Source organism: Heliangelus exortis, chromosome 26 (assembly GCF_036169615.1).
Source record: "Heliangelus exortis chromosome 26, bHelExo1.hap1, whole genome shotgun sequence".
In the NCBI taxonomy this organism is placed as follows: Eukaryota; Metazoa; Chordata; class Aves; order Apodiformes; family Trochilidae; genus Heliangelus; species Heliangelus exortis.
Genome location: NC_092447.1, coordinates 5,570,659 through 5,591,693, shown reverse-complemented (window position 1 = coordinate 5,591,693; position 21,035 = coordinate 5,570,659). Strand labels below are relative to the sequence as shown.

The window sequence follows — 21,035 nt, the reverse complement described above, 5'->3', positions numbered from 1 at the left end:
GTGACAGAGGGTATATTTCCTTCCCCTCCTCCCCCCTTCCTTTAGTGGTTAAGATCCTCAGCTTGTCCTCTCCCTCACCCCCCACCCCCGTTGTTTTTCGGGGCCGGGAGAGAGTGTTTTCTAGAGAGGAAACCATTTGGGTTTTGAAAGGATGCGTTTCACTCTTCCCTTTAACCTCTTGCTTTTCTGGTTGCTGCAGCAGCCTGCCATGTGGAAACGCTGAGGGGGAGTGGGGGAGAGAAAATTTGCGGCGGGGGGGGGGTGGTGGTGGTGTGGGGGGAAGGAGGGTAGAAGAGGCAGGGGAAAAAAGAAAGAGTAATGAGGAAAGCAAAGGGTTAACGGTGATTTCTTTTAATTGAACTCCAGTTCTTGTGGCCCTAGGCAAGGGGGGACCTGACCCCGCTAGCAGCATCCAGATGTGCTGCTCTCCGGGGACCCCAGCGCAGACCCCTGGATTGTAAAGCAGACAGGGGGAGGACGGGGGTGGGGAGAGAGGGAAGGGGGTCGGGTTGTCCCCTCTGCCCCCCCCAACTCTCCCCCTCCCCGCCCCGCTTCTCCTCCTGCCTGCAGACGGCCTCAATCGCTGGCAAGCAGCGAGGCAAAACCTCCAGGTCTGGTCACGTTCAGCCCCGTGTCTGCATCTGAACTAAAAAATTGTAGCTGAATTGATGAGGCTAATTTCAGAGGAGGGGGGAGAGAGAGGGAGAGGGAGGGAGGGAGAGAGGGAGGGGCAAGGGGGATCTACAGCTCTCTCCTGCCAGCTTCGCTCTTGGAGAAATAAAGTATTACCAAGGCATCTCTGCCGCAGCCGAGTAGAAACACTGGTGGCATTATTGCGTTTCCCTTCTGGAAGGGGCGGGTGCAGAATAACTTTGGATATCATTTTTATACCCCCTCCCCCCGCTCCCCCGTGGTTGGACTGAGGGGGGGAAAACAAAAAGACTGGACACAACTGCCACTGGACAAGGTAACCCGCTCCACCGAGAGATCTGAGGCGCAGGAGTGCCCTCCTGCCTTGACATTCTTCTTTCTTGGCTTCACCCTTTCCCCCCTCCCTCCTTCTGCTCTTCTCGGGCTGCCGCAGTTTGCAGAAGTGGGGAATAAAGGACGCCCGAAGTGTTGCATGATGTGTTCCGCCGCTCGCTGCTTGTTATTTTTGCAAGGGGGCGGGAAAGAGGGTGAGCTGGACAGGCGGGTATTGTCTCCCTTCCTCGGGTGTCCTTTGGAGGGTTTCAGCTTTTCCCGGAAAAAAAAAAAAAAAAAAAAAAAAAGGGAAAGCGCGTTTCTTCTCTAGTGATGGCTCAAGTTTGAATGAAAGAGAGAAATGCACGTCAGGGGCTGGCCAGGTCTAAAATGAGATTTAAGACCTGGTGGTTGGGTTTTTTTGCAGTGCCCATTCTGACACGAACGAGTTGATCGGACAAGGGTCGTAATTTTTTTAGTCATTTTTCGCTTGCAAAGTATTTTTATTTCTCTCCCGTCTAAGAGGGGTTTTACCAGCTTAGCGAGCAGCTTGCCCTGTGACAGGAGGTGAGATGGATGGACCTCCACCCACCTTGGTACCTTTGCTTCGGAGCCCTGGAGATAACAGGGAGTGAAGGGAAGGGGTGAAAGTGGGAAGGAGCCTCCGCTTCCCTGCAGCCCCATTTCCAGCCTGTGTTTAATTGCTGGACTCGTTTGTCTGTCTTGCATTATTGCACTTACCGCTCATTTCTGGCAGGGACTGGACCCTCGTCTCACGCTTCTTGCTGGGAGGCGAAAGGAGAGGGGCCGTGGTATGGTATAAATACCTTTTAATCGGCTCCTTTTCTTTTTTTTCTCCCCGCCTGCCGCGACCGTATTTACGGTTTTCTGCGGCACCCCCCTCCCTTTTTCTTTTTTTTTTTTTTTTTTTTTCCTTTCTTTTTTTTTTCTTTTGCCTGTGACTGGAAAACGCATTAATAAAAAAATCTGTGGGAAGAGACGGAAATTCAGTGAGTCAGGCTAAAGCCTCTCCAGCCAAAAGAAAAAAAAAAAAATAAAAATTGAAAAAAAATAAAAAATCCCCATGTTAAATTAAACTGTGGGATGACACACGGTCACTAACACGGGCTGGGGTGCAAGGCAAGGTCCGCGTTGGACTGCCCCAGCGCCAAACAAGAGCTGACAGAGGTAGCTATTGTTCTGCCCCTTCTTATCTAAATGGAGCAAATATCCTGTGTGTAAAATATATATATTTTTTCATCAAGAAGGCAGGACCAACGGAGAGACGAAAGTTTCCTCCTCGAGTGACTTCACTTCCCCAAATTAGCAGAAAAAAACGTTTCATCCGGTTAAATGTCTCTTTTTCGCTCTGCTGCAACAAGTTAAAAAAAGAGAGACAGAGAGAGAGAGGGAGGGAGGGAGAGGGAGAGGAGGAGAGGGGATACAGAGAGAAGCAAAACCGCTGGAAAGGCAGGGAGAAAAGCGAAAAGAGAGAGAAGGATTAAAGAAAATTAAAAAAGCAAAAAGAAAGAAAAAGAAAAAAAAAAAACCTCAACAACCAAAACCAAACTTCAGGAGGCTTCGGTTGCAGGACAAACCGGGTCAATGTGTGGAATATTGCTGGTACCGGCTGGAAGTTATTCTAGATGGACGGCACTATTAAGGTAAGGGGGGCAGGAGGGCCGGGGGGGGCTGGGAAGGGGAGCGGGGATGGGGTCCGGCTCCGTCCCTCCGCCCCGGAGCAGCCCGGTCTCTCCTCCTCCTCCTCCTCCTCCTCCTCCTTCGCCGCCGCACCGTGTCGGGGCTCTCCCCTTCGCCTCCCCGGTGCTCGGGGGGCTTGGCGGCCGCTGAGGACCCGGCCGACCCTCTCGTAGCCGGTTCGGAGGGACGGAGAGGGGCCGAGGAGGGGCCCCGGGACCTGCCTGGCTCGGCGGGTTGCTGCGGAAAGGCAGTGACAGCTCCTGCCCCGGGGCTCAGCACCGCCCGGGGCTGCCAGGGACCGGAGGGGACGGCTCGGGCCGGAGAGAGCAGCTCGGAGGGGTCAGAGGCGAGAGTGGCTCCGAGCTGGTCCCAGATGTGAGACCCCGGCTCTGATTTCCCCTCCCGGCCCTGCTTGAAATGCGCTGCCGATTCTAGTGGTCGTCCGTGTGTTTTCTCCAGCAGTTTTTGGCTTGTTTTTGTTTCGGGGGGGAGGAGAGAGGTATTTATTTGGAGGGCGGTTTGGAGCAGAAATATCACCCCTAGCTTGGGGTGAGGCAAGGGGAAGGGGAACCAAAGAGTGTGGCAAAAAACCACGAATGTAACCAACCTCTGGTGGCCTTGAGCAACCGAGGACGCTTCTGGGACTGGAAGAATGGCTCCCCCTCCTTGCCCCCCACCCAACAGCCTCTGTAAAGATAACCCAAGCCTTTCCCAAGCCCCTTGAGGTGTCTCACACTGTGTGGCTCAGAGCCTTGTGCAGTTCTTGTGGGCTCTTCTTGAGGGAGCACTATAGTACAGAAGCAGTTTGGACAGAAGAGCTTTGAAGCCAGAGACTCTGTGGGTGTGTTTGGGCTGGAGGATTTCGAAAGATGCCTATCTCCTGGGTGGGGTGTTGATTTCTTCTTAAAAGTCTTTTTTTTTTTTTTTTTTTTTTTTTGCTGACCTGGGGAGAAAGAAGCTGTAAACAGGCAGGAACTGAAACTTTCTCCCTTAGATTGCAGCTTGTGACAAGTGCACTGTTTGGAAGGGTCTCAAAAGAAGGGGGAGGGAAGGAGACGTGCAGGTAGAGAAAATTGAAAGAAGGAAGCAAAAAGAAGGAAAGGGAAATATCAGAAAGGAGGAGAGAAAGCAGGAGCACTGAGAGCATAGCATTTGGGAGGTATGGCAGAAATAAGATACATCTCCTCCACCACCTCTGTAGCAGAAGTAACCCAGGCCTCATTCAGGGTAACATTTAGTGCACCACAACCTTCTCTGATTAGGGGAGCCCTAAATATTGTGTGGTGAAAGTGCAGCATCTGTGCCTTAACCCCTGCTTTTCTACACAGACAATGAGCATCTGAAAGGTGCTGGAGTGTTCCCATCACCCATGCAGCTCCTGGTGCCAACTGGGAGCTCCTCTCCCCAGTCCCCCTCATGTCACAAAACGTTGTTGCTGAGCCTCCCCAGCCCCCATGGCTTGGAGATGAGGAACTGTGCCATTCAGCAGCTCAGGCCTAGAGTCACGCTGGGGAGGCTGTGCAGAAAGGAGGAACTCAGCTGTGGCCCAGGTCACTGCCCCAGCTCCTGGGGCTGCCCACTGAGGGGATCCAGAGACACCAGAGTCTCCTCTCGAGTTAATTAGTTCATTTACTGAGCAGTTTCAGACCACCAGCAAGCTGCTGCAGGTCTCCATATCCCGTTTCCCACCTCTAGAATTTACTCCTTCTCTGCACCCTGGGTTTAGATCAGGGCTCAGGGTTATCTGAGCTTTCGTGCACATTTTCTTCTGGAGGAGAAAAAGAGTGAGTTCCCAGGGAATATCAGCCCCACACACTGACAGATTTGCTGCAGTTCATCACTAAGAGGAAGAGGTCTCAGGTGAAGGGCAGTGGGAGAGGATGTGGCTTGAGATGTTCCAATGCTTCAAATGTGCTCTGTGCCTCAGGGGTGGTTTGCTGGTTTCTAGGACATGGCAAAGCAAACCTCTCCTGGATCCAGAGGAAAGCAATTTAAAAGCAGTCCTATGGTCTGCTCTCCTGAGGGTGGGATGCACTGATCCAGCTCAAAGCTGTGTGTTTGTGTTGGGAAATAATATGGCAGAAAGATGCACACACGTGACTGGAGAGTAACTAAAACACAAAAAAAGGGTTGTTCAGTATCTAGAGCAAGAAGACAGGGGGGGAGCAGACAACATCTGTGTACCAGCGTGGTTAAGAAGTGCTTCCCTCTGTCAGCTCAGAAACCTACCTGGAAGAAGAGCCACATCTGGAATATTGTGTCCAGTTCTGGGCCCCTCAGCTCCAGAAGGACAGGGAAGTGCTGGAGAGAGCCCAGAGCAGAGCCACAGAGATGGTAAAGGGAGTGGAACATCTCCTGGTGAGCAAAGGCTGAGGGAGCTGAGGGGCTCTGCAGCTTGGAGAGGAGGAGAATGAGCTCATTAATGTTTATAATTATGTAAAGGGAGAGAGCCAGGAGGATGGTGCCAGGCTCTTCCCAGTTATGACAGGACAAGAGGCAATGGACATAAACTTGAGCATAGGAGGTTCCATATACACACAAGGAGAATTTTTTTCCCTGTGAGGCTGACAGAGCCCTGGCCAGGCTGCCCAGGGAGGCTGTGGAGTCTCCTTCTCTGGGGACATTCAAACCCACCTGGATGTGTCCTGTGTGACCTCCTGCAGGTGACCCTGCTCTGCCAGGGGGTTGAATTCCAGGATCTTTCTGGGGTCCCTTCCAACCCCTCACTTTCTGTGATTCTGTGAGTGCTATGCAGACCAGAATAGCTGTGGGAGAGAGCAGTGCATTCCAGAGGAACTGTCTTCTTGGGCCATTTAAACAATTCAAGTGACTGCTTTTTCAAGTCTATGCAAAGCTATTCTGTGGACTAATTGTTTTAATTGAGCCAAAGACTTTTTACTGCACACTGGGCAGATGCCCAGTCCACTATAAAAATTTCTGCCTTCACCCTGCAGTCTCTGATATTTAGCTTGTGCTTTCCTCTAAATCACTTTATGCCATTCAGGAAGAGTTTTGATGCCTGATTCTCTGCCAGCTGGTTTTGCCCACATGGAATAATTGAACTGGAAACCTCCCCAGCTGCAGGGTAACTGCTGTGCAGGGGTAAAACCACTGCAGCCTTGAGCTGTCCTAAGGGCTCACAGTCACATGGTCCTGGGGAAACAGGTCAGGATGATCCTGGGCTACATTTGCATCCTGTATGGACATCGTGGGCAAGTGGGAACTGAAGTTATTTTCAGAGTTTTTCAGCCCAAAGCTCAGGTAACACCGTGCTTATAACCATCTCTTACGGGACCAGGGTAGGACTGCAAGCCACCTTCCCCACCATGCAGAGACACAGGTCATGTGTGGTACTGCTGAGGCAACACATAGGGTCTAGAATGTATCTGTATTTCTTTATAAATCACTATTTATCTTGAGGGGAATTAGATCACTTACTGAAGTGATGGGAAGCAATTTTTGCTGCATTCTTCAAGTTACCTGTTTAACACCTGACATGGGAGGGGACTGGCTGGCTTGAAAGGTGCCCTCTAGAGAAACACTCTAAGGTCTTTTGTGGAGAAAGAAGTGTAGCAAATCTTCATCTTCATTAGTTCATTTCCATAATCATTTCATATTCTGTGAGCATCACTTGCAGAAGAGGACTGGGGGCCAGTGAAATTTCTGTTTGCATTAATTTTAAATAAATAGTCAGTAACATTTTGATTCTGTGCCTCCAGATACTTCAAATCACATCTCTGGTATAACATCCCCCTTTGACTGAGTGTACTTTATGCTTGGGGGTTTGTTTTTTTAATGCTTCCAATTAAATCAAACATTTAATCTCAGCAAGATGCCCATGCATAGACTTCCTCCCAATAACAAATGCTGTGGTTTCAAACTGGTTTAATTGTTTCAGTTCCACTTTACTTGCAGACAAAAATTAAAGTAAATACACTTGCCAAAGCCTGAGTGTTAATTTAAAAAAGCAGATTTTTCTGGAACTGTTGCCTCCATTCTGTGAAGATGTATTCATTCTGCTCATAAGGGAGAGACCACCTGAAGGACATTCAGTGAACATTTGCCATTACTCCAGTGTCCAACAGCCAGGGGACAGCTGTGGGGGTTTTATTGCAATCCCTGTCTCTTATCATTTGTGAACCATAAGCATCTGCCTCTTGTCCTGAAACGTGGCCACTGAGATCTCACACTAAGAACATGTTTCCTTTTTCAGCAAGTGGAAAAATGTCTGTTTTGCCATTTTTAAATTGGCCCTTTAGAGATGGCCTTTCCTGGTAAAAAGGCATTGACTCCCAGGACAAGACTCTTAATGTCCAGATTGAAAAAAATTAAAAAAAAAAAAATCCCACATGTTTGTTCACTGGAGATTTTCCCCATCCCTGTCCCTCTAAAGCAACTTGGAACAAAACCATCTGAAATTTCCAGGGCATAAATGGTGATATTCCCTGACACCCTAATATCAGGACACCAATATAGGTGGCATTTATATTGCATTGTGGCTTTCTAACATCCAACAGCACAAAACCTTTTAGAAATGTTTTGTAATTGTGATATTTTTATAATGCTACTTCATTGTCCCTCCAAAGCCTGCATACAAGTGCTTGCCTCTTGTCTTGGTGTGAATTCCAATGGCCCTGGAGTGCTGGGTCCTGGCAGCTCCAGGAGTTGGGAACTAACTCCTCCTTGCTTCTCAAGGAAAAAAGTCTTTTCAGAGCTGTTAAACTGAAGTAGAATTTTTCCTGCTGTGGGAGGAAGGATTAGTCTGAAGCAAACCTAATACACAACAAAACAACACCAACTGCACTTGGGGTTTCACTCAGAGGTTTTATAGAGGTGCTGAGAGCCTTGTGTAGCTTCTCTCTGCCACTGTGGATTGCACCCTAACAGGATGTGGTCACCTTAAGTAGTAAGCATTGCACGTCCTGAGGATTTCATGCTTTTATTTTAGTTTTTTGTTTTAAGTTTGTGATACTCCTGCTGTAAGGTGAGGCAGGGACACATCTTTGATCACTCCTTATGCTGAGGAGAGTTTTGCTGGTGTCCTGGTGGGTAAGAGTGGAGCCACTCATGGAGTATTATGAGAAAAGGCCAGAAATCAAGAGAAGCACAGGGTGAGGTTACACCTCGAAGTGAGGTCTCAGAAGATCTGCTGATAAGGTGAGATATACTGGGGGAAGGGCATTTATAGCAATTTTTGCAAGAAGCAGAGGTTTTTTCCTTCTTCTTGGTCCTACAGAAAGCTTTCTTCTTGATTTCACTTCACCTCTTCTCAGAAGGATCAGGCCTACAACTTAGGAACATAAAACCTCAGGACATGGAGCACCTTCCATGCTTTTTCTCCCAATAAAACATCAGTGTGTGAAGCTCTTTTACAGCACCCTATAAGGTGCCTTTGAAAAAGGAAAGTTTCTCATTCTGCATGAGTTTACTTCACCACTTAAAGAAAGACCCTATGTCTCACCTCAGTGGAAACATGCACAAGCAGGAAAATTAAAGGAGCCAAGGGAGTCTTAACTTCAGATTTTCAGATATTTGTGGGTTTGCTGAACACCTAATGCTGCAGGAGCACGGGGCTACTCCTACAGTCTGCATGAATGTGTTGTGTGGCTCTGCAGTCACACTTCACATTGGTCTGCAGCCAATCCTCCCCCCTGCCCCACCCCAAATACAAAATTCTCTTTAGATCTTTTGTTCTGAATTGAACAACAAATCTATTCCCAGTGTCTGTGCCTCTCACACTTCCCTGGCTGATACCTAAGAACACCTTCTGAGGGAACAAATGTTTTCTTGCATATTTATAGGTGGTTTCAAACTAAAACACCACAAAAACTGCCACAAAAACTGCCTCCTCCTGGGAGCACTGATGATGGCCCTGAGTCCTTTCTAACCTGTGTGCATCACAGGCAGGGTGCCAGGCAGGTGTCCTGAATTGTACAACCAGTGCCATGTGGCACAGGACAATGTACAATCTGCTTTACTGAGCTCCAAATATCCAAGCCTTCAAAATGTTTACTGCATCTACTGCTTCTTTTCTTTCTTCTCCTCATTACCCAGGCTGCATAATTACTGATGCATATCTACACAGCTAGTCACGCTGCTCTAGAAACCTGTCACTTGTAGGGAAGCCACAAACGTTGCCTCCCTTCTCCCCCACCTCTGCTACCAAAAGCTTTTTCTTTAGATGCAAGGCAGAGACCTAAACAGACAGGGTGTGTGTTACTGGGTGTTGTTACTGAAGACATTTATGTATAAACCTCCAATTCCTCCAGGGAAAAATAGCACCAAAGGCAAAAATTTTGAATCATGACCTGGCAGGGACCATCAGTATTTGATACCAGAGACCTAATTCTAGTTTGCTTCCATGTTTTGAACCTGTAACTCTCATGGAGCTTCTCCATGGAACAGTTCCCTCTGAAAAGAAGGCTGCTTCCTAGGTGCTTCACAAAGTCTTTTACACTGGATGGACACATGGTGATTAAGATTTCCCAAACTGGCTGAGAGGCATGGAATAGACAACCCTCCCTGGAAGGAGATGGGAGAAGTAAGGCTAAATCCCACAGGCACCTTGCAAAATCTCAGCCTTTGCTTCTCTTCAGCATCGGGGTGATGCTGTAAAGCAAATTACTCTGGCTGTGTATCAGGCATTCTCTTTTCCTGATTTTTCTCTGAATAATCAGAAATGCAGCTCAGCTGAGGCTTCTGTAGTGAAGGCCATGGATGTAGCTAAGCTTACTGGTTTATTTGCATATATCTTGTTTGTGTGTTTCCAACATGGACTGACCCAGAGTTCAGCTGACCACAGGGCTATAAAGGAACAAGTAACAAGTTAAAAATACACATCTAACCCCCCCGCCCTGTCCCCCAGCCTGACAAAGCTGCACACCCAGGAACTGAACGTTAGCACACTTGTCAATCATGCAGAGGGAGTGAAAATAACATAACGGGCAGGGCAGCCTTTAATTAGTCATTTGCTGATTTCTCACTCAGCAAAAAGAAAAAACTGAACTCCCCCTTCTTAACTAATGCTGGGTTTGATGTGAAGGGAGGAGGTAAATCAGCAGGAATACAGGTTTTTGAGTTGGTCATTGAGTGGAAAAAAAGAGAAACTGGAGTAAGAGGGGTCAGTGGAAGGTGTGGTGAGTTTGGGGAACTGATTTTTCATTGATGAGAAGATTTGTACTTGAGTATTTTTTATAGCAGCTTTCTTTTAAGTAAAAAGATAAGGGAAAGATTAGGAGAAGTTTTAAATACCATTTTTAAAGCTAAAAGCAGATTTTGGCCCTCTAGTTTCTTCTGAACAGCTCTTCTTGTTGTTCCAAGCTTGATTGACTTATAACTGCATCCGAACCAACCTCACATCAGTTCCTTTTTATCAGCCAAAGTGAGACTTCCTGTGCTCCACAGTCTGGTTTCCTGATGTGTTTCCTTTTTCCTTTTAGCAGAACAAAGGAAAATAACTCCTCCACTGCTCCTGTTCCAAATCTCCTTGGGACTTCATAGAATGTTAGCATTGAACATTTTCCTTTTGGTTTTTGTTGTGGTTTTCTTTTTTTTCTACCCAGCCCCCCAGTCAGGCTGCCCAGAGTGATAGTGCCCTCTTCATATCTCACTGGGTTTTGCACTGCCAGCTGCAGCAGGGCAGGAACAGTTTTCTGGTTGAAATTAAGCCATTTCCAGAGCAGTGGGCAGCCACCATGCTCTAGTCTACCAAAAATAAAGCAGAAAAATCTTGACCAAAGACTCTGCATGTTACTAGAGTGACAGGATTTTAACTATTCTAGTAAGTCAGGGATTGAGATCACATTGATTTGCACAGGGCTGTGTGTGTGAACTTACTTGAAGCTGAAATTTTGTGTCCAGAAGTGTGTAGGCCACTGGCAGGAATGGTTACACCTATCCAGCAGGAATGGCACTGCCCTTGTAGCTCCTGGAACTGGCAGCCCTACACGTTTCAGCAGGAATTCTTCTCTTAAACCACCACACTGAATGGCAACCCCTCTCTTCTTAAAACTATTTTCCCCTTAGCAGTCACGGGGCTGCAATTTATTTCAGTCCTGCCAGTCACATCAGGAATATGGGAGGTCAGGGATGTGGAAGATTCAGTGCAAAATCCAAATTCTGCCATGGAGTAAAGAGCCTGTCCCTTGAGCAAGTGTCATTTATCGCCAGCTACTGCCCTCCCCACCCAGCTACCAAGTGTTTTGCTGAGATGCACCATCCCTTCATAATCTCTACAAGTCAGAGCTGATGCTTTTTCTTTATAAGAATCACAAGTTCTTGTTGCCCTGAACGACAAGGATCACTTGTTTTCTTCTTCAGATAGAGGAGCATCATCTCAGCTCAGGACTGAGCAGATGCCTAGGAAAGTGCTTCTGAACACCACTAGAAGCAGCTACACGAGTATGGAGCTGAGTGCTAGCACTGACATAACTGTTCTGAGAAAAATTAACCTGGGTATCTGCAAATCCCCCCTGAAATCAGTGCAGCCACAGAGTTCATCCCATTGATCCAAACCACCAGAGCTCAGTAGGGTTAGAAAGGAGAGGGGAAGCTGCAACCTGTGCTGCCTGGGGCCAGCTGCAGGCACAGTGAAGTTGCAGTGTCAGCCCCTCCAAGGTTCAGTTACACAAAGTCCCAAAATACAGGAGTGGCAGAACATGGAGTAGGATAAAGGATTCTGGACTTGGGGCTGTTTTCTCTCTACACCTTAATACACGGTGGGTGTAACCTTGAAAGGGTGGCCAGAGTCTGCAGGTTTCAGTGTCCTGATTTGAGATTTTTCCATGTGATAACAAAATCCTAAGCTTTTACATCGAAAAATGTAATTTTTAAAATTAAATAACTTTGGAATACCTAGGCAAAGGTATGAGAGCTTTATATCCCTCCTGTAAAATCCAGGGGAAAATCCAGGAAGTTTCGCCTTATCTGCTGTGTTCTGTTTATTGGGATAATTTCTATACAGTATAATTCAGTTTCCATAAAAGCTCCATTGATTTAATCCCTATTAAAATCTGAGGATTTGTCCATGAGGGTCGTGTTGCAGATCAGCCTTTAGGACTGTCTCCTGATTAGAACCAGAAGTCATGACTCCTCTGATTAATTCCTTGTATTATGGTATTTCTCCCTAGAGGCTCCCACTGAGATGAAGTGTGGCACGTAGGTGGAATAAAAGCCCATAATCCAAGCAGGCAAAGAAAAAAACCCCAAAATGTAGGAGATGAAATGCAGGAAGCAGCTGGCCACTCAGCAGGACATCATCAGAGGTACAAGGAGTCCTGGTGGCCCTTCACAAGTCTGGGGATTTGTGGCAGAGAGTGGATCTTAAGCACCCTTACAAGAGTTTTATCACAGTTTCACCAAAAAATCACTAGAGCCAGAAATGATTGATACCCGTACAAGCTCAAAACTTGGCTGGGTCACCATCTGTAAATTGATCCCCAAAGACTGAAAGTTATTTTTTCAGTTGGTATCACAGTTGTTGTGGGTGTCAAGAAAATCGAGGCTACAGTCTGTGCAATTCATGGTCCTTCAGGGATGGTTTGGAGCAACAGGAATAATTCTGATGATGATGACACTCCTAACCCAAACTTGCTTCCAAAATTCTCATGGCATGCATGGTAACATCCTTCCTCTATTGGATGTAGTATGCACCTATCTATCTTTCCACAGCACAAGTATTTATATTGTGGTGCTATTTCTAACAGCCATAAACCAATCCATCTAACTTCATTAGAACCAACCAGGCTCTAAATGAGCGTGCACTGAAGTGATTTGTTATCACTATCATCCTGCAAATGTTTCCAAAATTGTCTGCAACAGCTCCACTGTGGCAGGAGAGAGAATGATCTTATTATGTAAAGTGGGGAAGTAACACCCAAAGAAACCCAGAGTGTCTTATTATCTTGTTCTGGGGGGGGTTTAATTGCACACATTTTCCTCTGAATCCCATTTTCCAGTGTACGTGCAACTCTTGTGTGTGGCACCTTTGATGGGAGTGATGGTGAATTCCCCTGTGGCACTGAGATTGTACTTGAAATTATTTCTAACAAAGCCAAAGGCAAACTGCTGCCACTCCAGTGCCACGGGGCCCCAACTCCAGCTCCTCACCATCCTGCAAGGGGCTCTGCAGAATCTCACCACAGTGCATGGGGTTTGTGCTGCACTCTGCCTTCTGTGGTGCAGAAAGTGAAAGAAGGAGCACGGACAGGTCCTGACTGAAAAATATCACTTCTTACTCATGCAGGAATTTTACAGAGGAGCATCTGGAAGAGGCCTTTGCCATGGTACCTTCTAGTGCTTTTCTCCCTAAAAGCAGTTCTTGTCATCCCCTGGATTATGAGAAGTGTCATATGGAAGGCTGGGTGAAACCTTTACCCAATGTGCATCTAACACTTTGTTGGTGAGAAAAGGGTTTATCCACGTTTAACTCTGAGTCCCAACAAACTCATGCCTGGGACACAGAGTTTCTGCAGCCTGGCTTGGAAGATGAGACTGGTCTCTCTGTCCCTTTGCTGGTTTCTGTTGGTATCTGAACCCCAGCTGTGCAGTCACAGGAATCCTTTGCCTTCAGACAACTTCCAGAGCAGTGGGCAAAGGTTATAACAAATGGAAAGAGTTTATCCCCTTTAGAAAGAGAAAAGGTTGCTCTGAAATTCAAGCTTGCTTGCAATGTATCCTCTGGATTTGCAGCACTGGCTCTGAGAGCAGACTTCTCATCCTCACAGAGCAGGGGGTGGCCATTAATGGATGGAATAAGCCTGCAGTTAGTTGCAAGCTCTTCATTTTTGGTATTCCTCTATGTCACCTCTACTTTAGGAAGGATGTAGTTATGCTTGATTGTTAGTGCTATGATTTATTTGTGTTACAGTAGTGCCTAGAGACCAGAGAGGTCTCTGTTGTGCTAAGCACTGTGTGTAACAAGATATTCTTCTAAATTCCTTAGGAGTGAAGAAAAGTTAAGGCACTTAATTTGAACTCCAGAGTGGAAATAATTCTTGAGCTCTGCTCTCTGTTGTCAGACATGACCATGCTCTATCATTCCTTTCTCCAGTTCTTCAAGGTTTTGGTAAAGGATGGGTGGATTTTCTTTTCACCACCACAGCTCCCCATTGAAAAGAACCTCTATAACTTCTGCATTCTGAGGTTTGAATTCCTTCTTCTGATTTTGGGCTGACATTTGTTCATGACTGAGTTACACCTTTCTCACACGAGCACTACCAACTGAAGCAGCACTTTCTCTGTCCTGTATTTAGAGTGTATTTAGAGGCCATTGCCAGACCTCTCTCTGGCTTTGCTCTGCTGGGTTAAACAAAAACCTTCTGATCTCTTTCATAAACCTCCCTTTTTCCAGTTCTTCCTCAGCCCTCAGCTGCACCTGTTCCCCTGTGCCTCCTCTCAGCAGGAGCCACTGCCGTGGCACACACTGTTCCAGTGCTTGGCACTAAAACACACTGAAACTCCCTGATGCAATCCTGGGATTGCAATCCTTTTTTTTTTTTTTTTTTTTTCCTTCACTTCTGGTGAGTCAGAACAATCTGTGAGCAGAGTTAACTTGAGGACTCCGGCAGTGCCCAGCGTGGTTCAGTTGGCTGTTGTGCCACAGGTTTCCTGTGTGAGTTCAGGCACTTCACTTCATCTCTCTGTATCTCAGTTTCTCACCTGTAGAAGCAAACGTGTCCCTGTATTGTTGGTCTGGAGCAGATGTTCTCACGAAGCAGCAGCTCCAGGGATTTCAGTGAATAAAATTCCCCATGATTCTTGTCACTCTGTTCTTCTTCCCTAACACTCAGCTGCCTCCTGCCCTGTTCCCGAGGCACCGGCACAGCCAGCAGCCCTCTGTCCCATCATTGTAACCTGGTCTGTAGCACTGCTGCTCTGACAGGCAGGTACAGTTTTCCTGAGACCCAGGATCATCCCAAGCTGCCCAGAAGGGTGTGCAGTCCAATAGTTTTTCCAGATTTTTTGCACAAGTGTCCCGGGCTGGCTGGAGCAGTGGTGCAGAGTACGTGCATGCGCCTGGGAAGCGGCTCCATTGATTCATACCCCGAGCACACGCACACAGCTAAAATTTCAGCTAGGCCTAAATACCAGATGGTTTCTTACATAAGCCAAACTTTCATGTGTTTTTAAAAATAGCAGCAAGTCCTCAGTCAGGACCCCACTCCAATTGTCTCTTTCTTCCATTGATTTCTTTTTTTTTTTTTTGCAGCTCCTATTGCAGATTGGCCGTTCCAAAACTGGCAGCTGCAGACTTCCAAAAACAAACAAGCAAAAAAAGAATTAATTAATTAACATCACCCTAAACCACAGAAACCCTATCTTGTGAGCAGCACTTCTCTCACCACACACTGTTGTGTGCCAGCCTGAGGGAGGTTGGCTGACATGCAGCTGGGTTTGGAAACGTGTGCTGTGGAAGGTGTGTGCACACCAGCAGAGAGATGGAACACACACGTCACAGGTTTGTGTAGTGAAGGAGCAGAAAGTGAGCTGTGAAAAGAAACCCCTCTGTGTCCTGACAGACCATTTTCCCAAATGCTGCACAGGTCTTTCTTTACTCAGGTCATGAGAAGTGACACCAGCTCTCTTCAGGCCCCAAGAGCTCAGCCCTGCAGGGACAACCATGGTAGGGAGGTGCACGCTCTTGTGACAGCCACACAAGGACCACCCTCTGGTTCCCTCACATTTATACCACTGCTTCTAAATGTGCCTCTCCCAGCCCTCCTCTGCCATGTCCACAAAACCACCCATGCTCCTAGACACACTCTGTCAACTCATTTCTGTAGCAGCAAGGATAAGTGTGTGGATATGACACTTTTTTATCAGAGATTACCAGGTCTGCCACAGTTTTAATTCAGGTAGCAAGTCATACAGCTGTAATTAGTTCAAATAAGTGTGTGGAATGGACCATCCCTGCATGTCAGGTGTGTCTGCTACTGAGCTTTGTCAGTGAAGGGGTGTTTGATACAGGTGGTGTCAGGTTTTATGGATACAAGGTGCTGTGGATGTGCAGTACACTGAGTAAACAAAGTGCTTTGGAGAATCATCAGCTGCAGTAGATAAAAGGATCATAGTTCTGCCTATAAATTACATATATATTGCAGGTTAAACTGGTGGAGTTAAGCAAGCTGTTGAAAAATCAGGCATATATATATATATATCTGTATATATGTAAATATGCAGCTTTTACGCCTTTGCTGTTCCTGAGACTCCACCAAAACTGACCTGAACCCAGACTGGGGTCAGGGAGATGAGCAGGTCTAAGTGATTATCACTGCTGATTTCTGTAGCATCAAAAGCTACAGAAATCATTTTGCAGGTGCAGAGCTTGGCCCTAGGCTTTCACCTGAGTTCATGCTGAACCCAGAACTGCAGTGCCATGGATTTGTGCAGCTACCTGCAGGATATTTCATCTGGAACCAATAAGGTGTTGCTGTGGGGCAGGGTGGCCAGCTCCCACACCCTGGGGAACTCCTACAAAGGTGCTCTGAAAGATAGTTTTACTGGAAGAGTAATGACTACATTAGAAGAAGAAAACAACAACAAAAAAAGCTGTTTTGTGGTTAGATGATGCCTCTGGCAGTGACTTTCTGTACTGCCACAAGAACTGCCAGGCAGGACTCATCATTCCCTGTTTTTCTATCTCCTACCCAGACTTTCAGCTCTCCGGAACAGGAGGTATCCTCCAGAGTGTAATTGTCCAGCAACTTGGGGTTTACTCATCCTGAGTCAGGCTGTGGAGTGTTACCCCAGGGACTGGCCCCAGGATGTGTCCTTCATTATTCACTCTTTGCTATGACTAACTTAATGAGGTATATGGCTAAGGATACTTCTAGAAGAGAGGCATGTTCAGCAACCTGAAATTATCTGCAACAAAGTTCTCTTAGCATCTGAGATCATAATCAGTCATCTTTTTACTAAATAATAGACCCATCTGGTATCTGTGCTGCCCAGCAGATAACAGTCATGCTCACATGTCCTTTCTTGCAAAAAAGCAAGACTTCTTGAAGAATGCTCTTCAGTAGTTAGAGAGGAAGCCTGCAAGTGGAGTCTCCTTGGCTTTATTGCTCTCTCTCTCCCAGACACCCTGAGCAAGCCAGCTGAGTTCTGTGCCTTCGTTTTCCTAATTGTAAAATAATAATGGGTAATGCTCTTCTGAGGTGAGGCTGAAAACTGGCAAACCTTCAACAGAGAGCTTTGTAAGCCTCAGATAAAGAGTGCTGAAGGTACCTGAAACATAGATAGAAAATCCTCCCTGAAATAAAGTTCTAGTTCAAGGCAGCTGGATGCAAAATTTGGGTTTTTCTGCAACTAGGAAAGGTAAGACACTATTTATAGGATCTAAAATGTTCTCGTCACTTATGAAACAGAGAAAAAAAAACAACCAGTGTTTGCTCTGAAGCCTGTATAGCCTGAAACAATTGCATGAACAGAAACCCCATGTGCCACACTGTGTATTGAGCCCCTCAGCATGAGCAGGAAGGGCTGTAGCTGTGATCCCAGAAGCCTGGGGCAGAGCAGTGCCCATCACCTGCTCAGCCCTACACACGCTCATGGCCACTTTTTTCTTTCCAGCCCTGATAATCAAAGCTGCACAGGTCACAGTGAGTTGCTTTTCCTGAGCAAAAAGGTATATACCATGCATGTAAAGGACCAAAAAAATCCTTTTTCTAAAGATGTGATGAAAAGAATCTGATGAGCAGCAGCAGAGGGGTCCCCAGGGGGCTGCACTCGCCTGCTCTGCCCTCACTGCTTGCTCACCACCTCCCTCACTCAGCGCTCTTATTGTTTGATTTCAGGCCTCTGAGACAGGTGCAAATCTGCTTCCAGATCACACTTGGATAAATTTTCATTAGAGGCTGCAATAACAAGAAGCAGCTCTTGTCTCTCAATGCTCTATAGAACTGGGAACCTCTTCTGCAGGCACCTGACAGGGGCTGTGAGCAGGGCTGAGGACAAGTGCTTTCCAGAGAGGGGGGAGCATGCTGGGAGGTTTGCACCATTTTCTCTTGTTAGACAATCATTTAGAAAGTGCCATTTGTTGCAAGCTGGTTCTTAAAAAACAAAGGGGAGAGCAAATGCAGTTAAAATGAGTTTTGCCTTTTGAGCAAGCTGGGAGCCATTCCCTGGTGCATGGAAGTGTAGAGAGGGTTTGGGTGTGGGGGCATTGCAGGATGGAAACCCGGATTCCAGATGCAGATGTTTCACTTACAGAGGCTGCCTCGTTGCTCACCCTAATAAAAAAGATGCCCAGCGTAAAATAAAGAGATGCACAAGGTAAGCCAGACAGGCAACTTGAGGCACAGAGGGCCTGGTCTCCTAACGTGGTCATTCAGCTGGACATAACCATCATCTTAGCTAAGTGCTCCTTATCTTACCTGGTCAAGACACACAGGACCTGAGTTAGTGCAGGAGCTGTGAACTGTACCATGAAGTCAGGGTTTCCTCTCTCTGGTCATTCCTTCATGGAGTGAGGCAGGGTGGGGTGAATTTCTAGAAATGTGAGGAAATTCTGATCCAATCTTTGCACCCAAACAGCCAGAGCTTCAATTGTAAATCCAGGTAGTGAAGAAAGGATGGGGTTTGCCTCTTGTGTTTTTAGATGAATAGTTCCATGGCACTTTTTGGAGATTTGGGGTAAATTAACTGTAGGGAAAGAGGTGTGTGATCTGAGTAAGAGAAAGAAACAAGTGAGATGCTCCTGCAGGAAGTGAGAGGGAAGCACGTGCACCCCTGCAAAGGCTACCAGGGCAGCACTGGTATTGGGCTTCAGTGAATTTCCAATTTGCTAGAAAAGCCTGGAGAAACCTGAGGAGTAATTCAGCTGATGAGAGTTCTCAGGCAGGTGAAAACAGCAGAGAAGGGCAGTGCAGTTGTGAGCTGCCCCTGCATTAATACTCTGATGTCACCAAGCTCTGATGTCACCAAGGAACACTCAGGGTGGGACGGGTGTCAGGAGGAGGCATTTGGGTCTGGATCCCACATGGGCAGTGTGGGGCTGATCAACTTGTGCAGAAGGACAGAAAGAGGAATGCTGGGTGACAGGGCAATGCTGCTGCCAGCTCATCTGGCATTTGGTTTTCATCTGGAAAGCCTGAATTGCATTCTAATTACACGAGAATATCAGCATTTCTTTAAGAAAAGTGAGCTGCTTGGGATCGCAGGGAAGAGCTAGAAATGTCCTATAAAAGATGAAAACCCCAGTTATGAGGTGAACCTCCTATGAGGAGAGGCTGAGGGAGCTGGGGGTGTTGAGGCTGGAGAAGAGGAGGCTCAGGGGAGACCTCATCACTCTCTCCAACTCCCTGAAAGGAGGTTGGAGCCAGGGGGGGGTTGGGCAGATATCAGTGGGACAAGAGGGCATGGACTAAAGAATTTTTTCCTAATATCCAACCTAAACCTCCCCTGGCAGAGCTGAAGCTCTGCCAGGGGAGGTTTAGGTTGGATATTAGGAAAGGATTTCTTTCTGGAGAGGGTGCTCAGGCATTGGAATGGGCTGCCCAGGGAAGGGGTGGATTCTCCATCCCTGGAGATATTTCAAAAGAGCCTGGATGTGGCACTCAGTGCCATGGGCTGGGAACCACGGGGGGAGTGGAGAAAGGGTTGGACTTGATGAGCTCTGAGGTCTCTTCCAATCCAGCCAATTCTATGATTCTATAAATGCAATTATAATGTAATGAAAATTAGGTGCAATTAAAAGGCCCTTGGAATGTGCCTGCATGGGCCCTCCCAGCTGCTCTGAACCCTGCGAGTGTGAAGAGTCTTGGGCTGGGTTTATGATAAAGCAGGAAAACTGCACAAACAGGGACTGTGCTTCCTACAGACCAGAGGTAGTAAACTGGGATGGCATCAAGTTGACTTGATGCAAAAACCCCTTAATATGGTGCTGTGCAGAAACCTGCCCTATGGGCAGCCCTGCTTGATGGTTGAGGCAGAAAGCAGGGAGGGGAGGGCATGGAAGTTATTTGACAGGTAGGGGATGCAGGGGAAGTGGAGTCTGAGCCCCTCATTTTAAAATTAAACCTGGCAAAACCCCAGGAAAGGCCTTTTTTTGGGAAATGAAGTCAGATAAGTTATTCCCAACCCCCCCAGCCTGTTCAGTTTCTATTATTCCCTCTATCACACAAATGATAAACAGAGTGGAATCATGTTTATTAATTCTGAATGACAATAAGACACCTGGACTAGCACCTGTCAGAATATGATGCAAATTAGCCCGGGAAATCTGGTTTGATCAGTACAACCATAATGAAGCTCTAATAGAACTGATAATGGTTGGAACAAGGTTTGCTGGGCTATTGCCTCAATTGCATTAATTAATGTGGGGATCCAGAAATGCCTCCTCCTTCCCCTTCACAGGGACTTCCTGGTGCTTTTCGGTTGCTGTTTGTTTTTTAAACAGACAAACCCAGGACTTATTGTGTTTGCAAACAATGGCATCATGGAGATGCTCTGATTTACTGCCGAGATAGAGGGGGATGATGGTTGAAAGCTTAAATTAAAGCAGGATTTCCTTCTGTTTTCTCAAAGGAAAGGTTAACATTTGCTAATAACTGTCACGGGCTGTAAACGGCCCGAGTGTCATATGATGGATTTTTCTGATTGCTTTTAATCGAGGTTTTTAGGCATCATGGGGTGTAAACAAAGAAATGAGCTGAACATCCATGAGCTGTTCATGAGCTGAACAAACCTCAGGAGATGTGACTCGGATAAGGAAAAAAACTGCTCTGACAATGAAGTAATACCAGGTTCTTTGCTTCCTGAGTTACACTATTTTTTATCATTATTATTTTAATGTTCCTTATTCTCTATCTCACTGAGATAAACTGCTCTGCAGAGATGGATGCACGTTTCATAGGTTTTGTGAGTGGGTGGAGGCTTTGTTACCCTACAGAGATACCGACTTGGTACACTATCTATTTCATCTCCCTATGTGTGTTTGGGCATTTTTTTTTTCTCTGTCAAACTTCACAGCAAATTTAGCTGATGGGAATGAATTAGAAAAACTCAAATGTTGAAATCAGCAGAAATACATCAAGGCTGCAGCTGGGAAGAGGTAGATGATATTTCCATCAATATTATTACTTTTTGCTGAGTGCCTTCTCAGGCTAAAGGGATAAATGGGGAGTTACTTCCTCACCCTACCTGAAAATAAAGGACGTGGAAATGATTCTCCAAACGAGGAGAATCTCAGGAGTGGGCTAAGCTGTCCTGAAGAGCAAGCCCTGGGTTCTGAGTCAAGGGTTTTGGTGTCATCAGTGGCTTTGTTAAAAGGACCCAAAATGCACAGAATAATTTTTGTGCCAGTGTAGCCCAGACTGCATTGCTCAGAAATCCAGGACCTGTGTGCAGGGAGAGGGGAGGATGGTTTGTCT

At 46.6% G+C, this 21,035-nt stretch overlaps 1 protein-coding gene and 1 long non-coding RNA gene across 6 annotated transcripts in view; one reads left to right on the top strand and one right to left on the bottom strand.

Moving 5' to 3' along the window:
* FLI1 (Fli-1 proto-oncogene, ETS transcription factor) overlaps nt 1-21,035 on the top strand; it is an 86,917-nt gene that overhangs the window by 11,835 nt on the left and 54,047 nt on the right. Inside the window, exon 1 of one of the 5 annotated variants that reach the window (XM_071768855.1) lies at nt 635-967. The exons of 2 other annotated variants lie outside the window; for them this stretch is intronic. Coding sequence is in view for 2 of the 3 variants with exons in the window: in XM_071768853.1 (XP_071624954.1) it covers nt 2,610-2,627 (18 nt within the window). In the remaining variant the exon portion in view is untranslated. Of the gene's footprint in view, nt 1-634; nt 968-2,341; nt 2,628-21,035 lie in introns of those variants that run through there. 2 more of the 5 variants (XM_071768853.1, XM_071768851.1) reach the window with 2 other exon arrangements.
* LOC139807649 (uncharacterized) lies at nt 336-1,971 on the bottom strand. Its single transcript, XR_011730640.1, has 2 exons — nt 1,705-1,971; nt 336-1,236 (listed from the first exon to the last, which is right to left on the bottom strand). It is a non-coding gene; the product is annotated as an uncharacterized lncRNA (long non-coding RNA).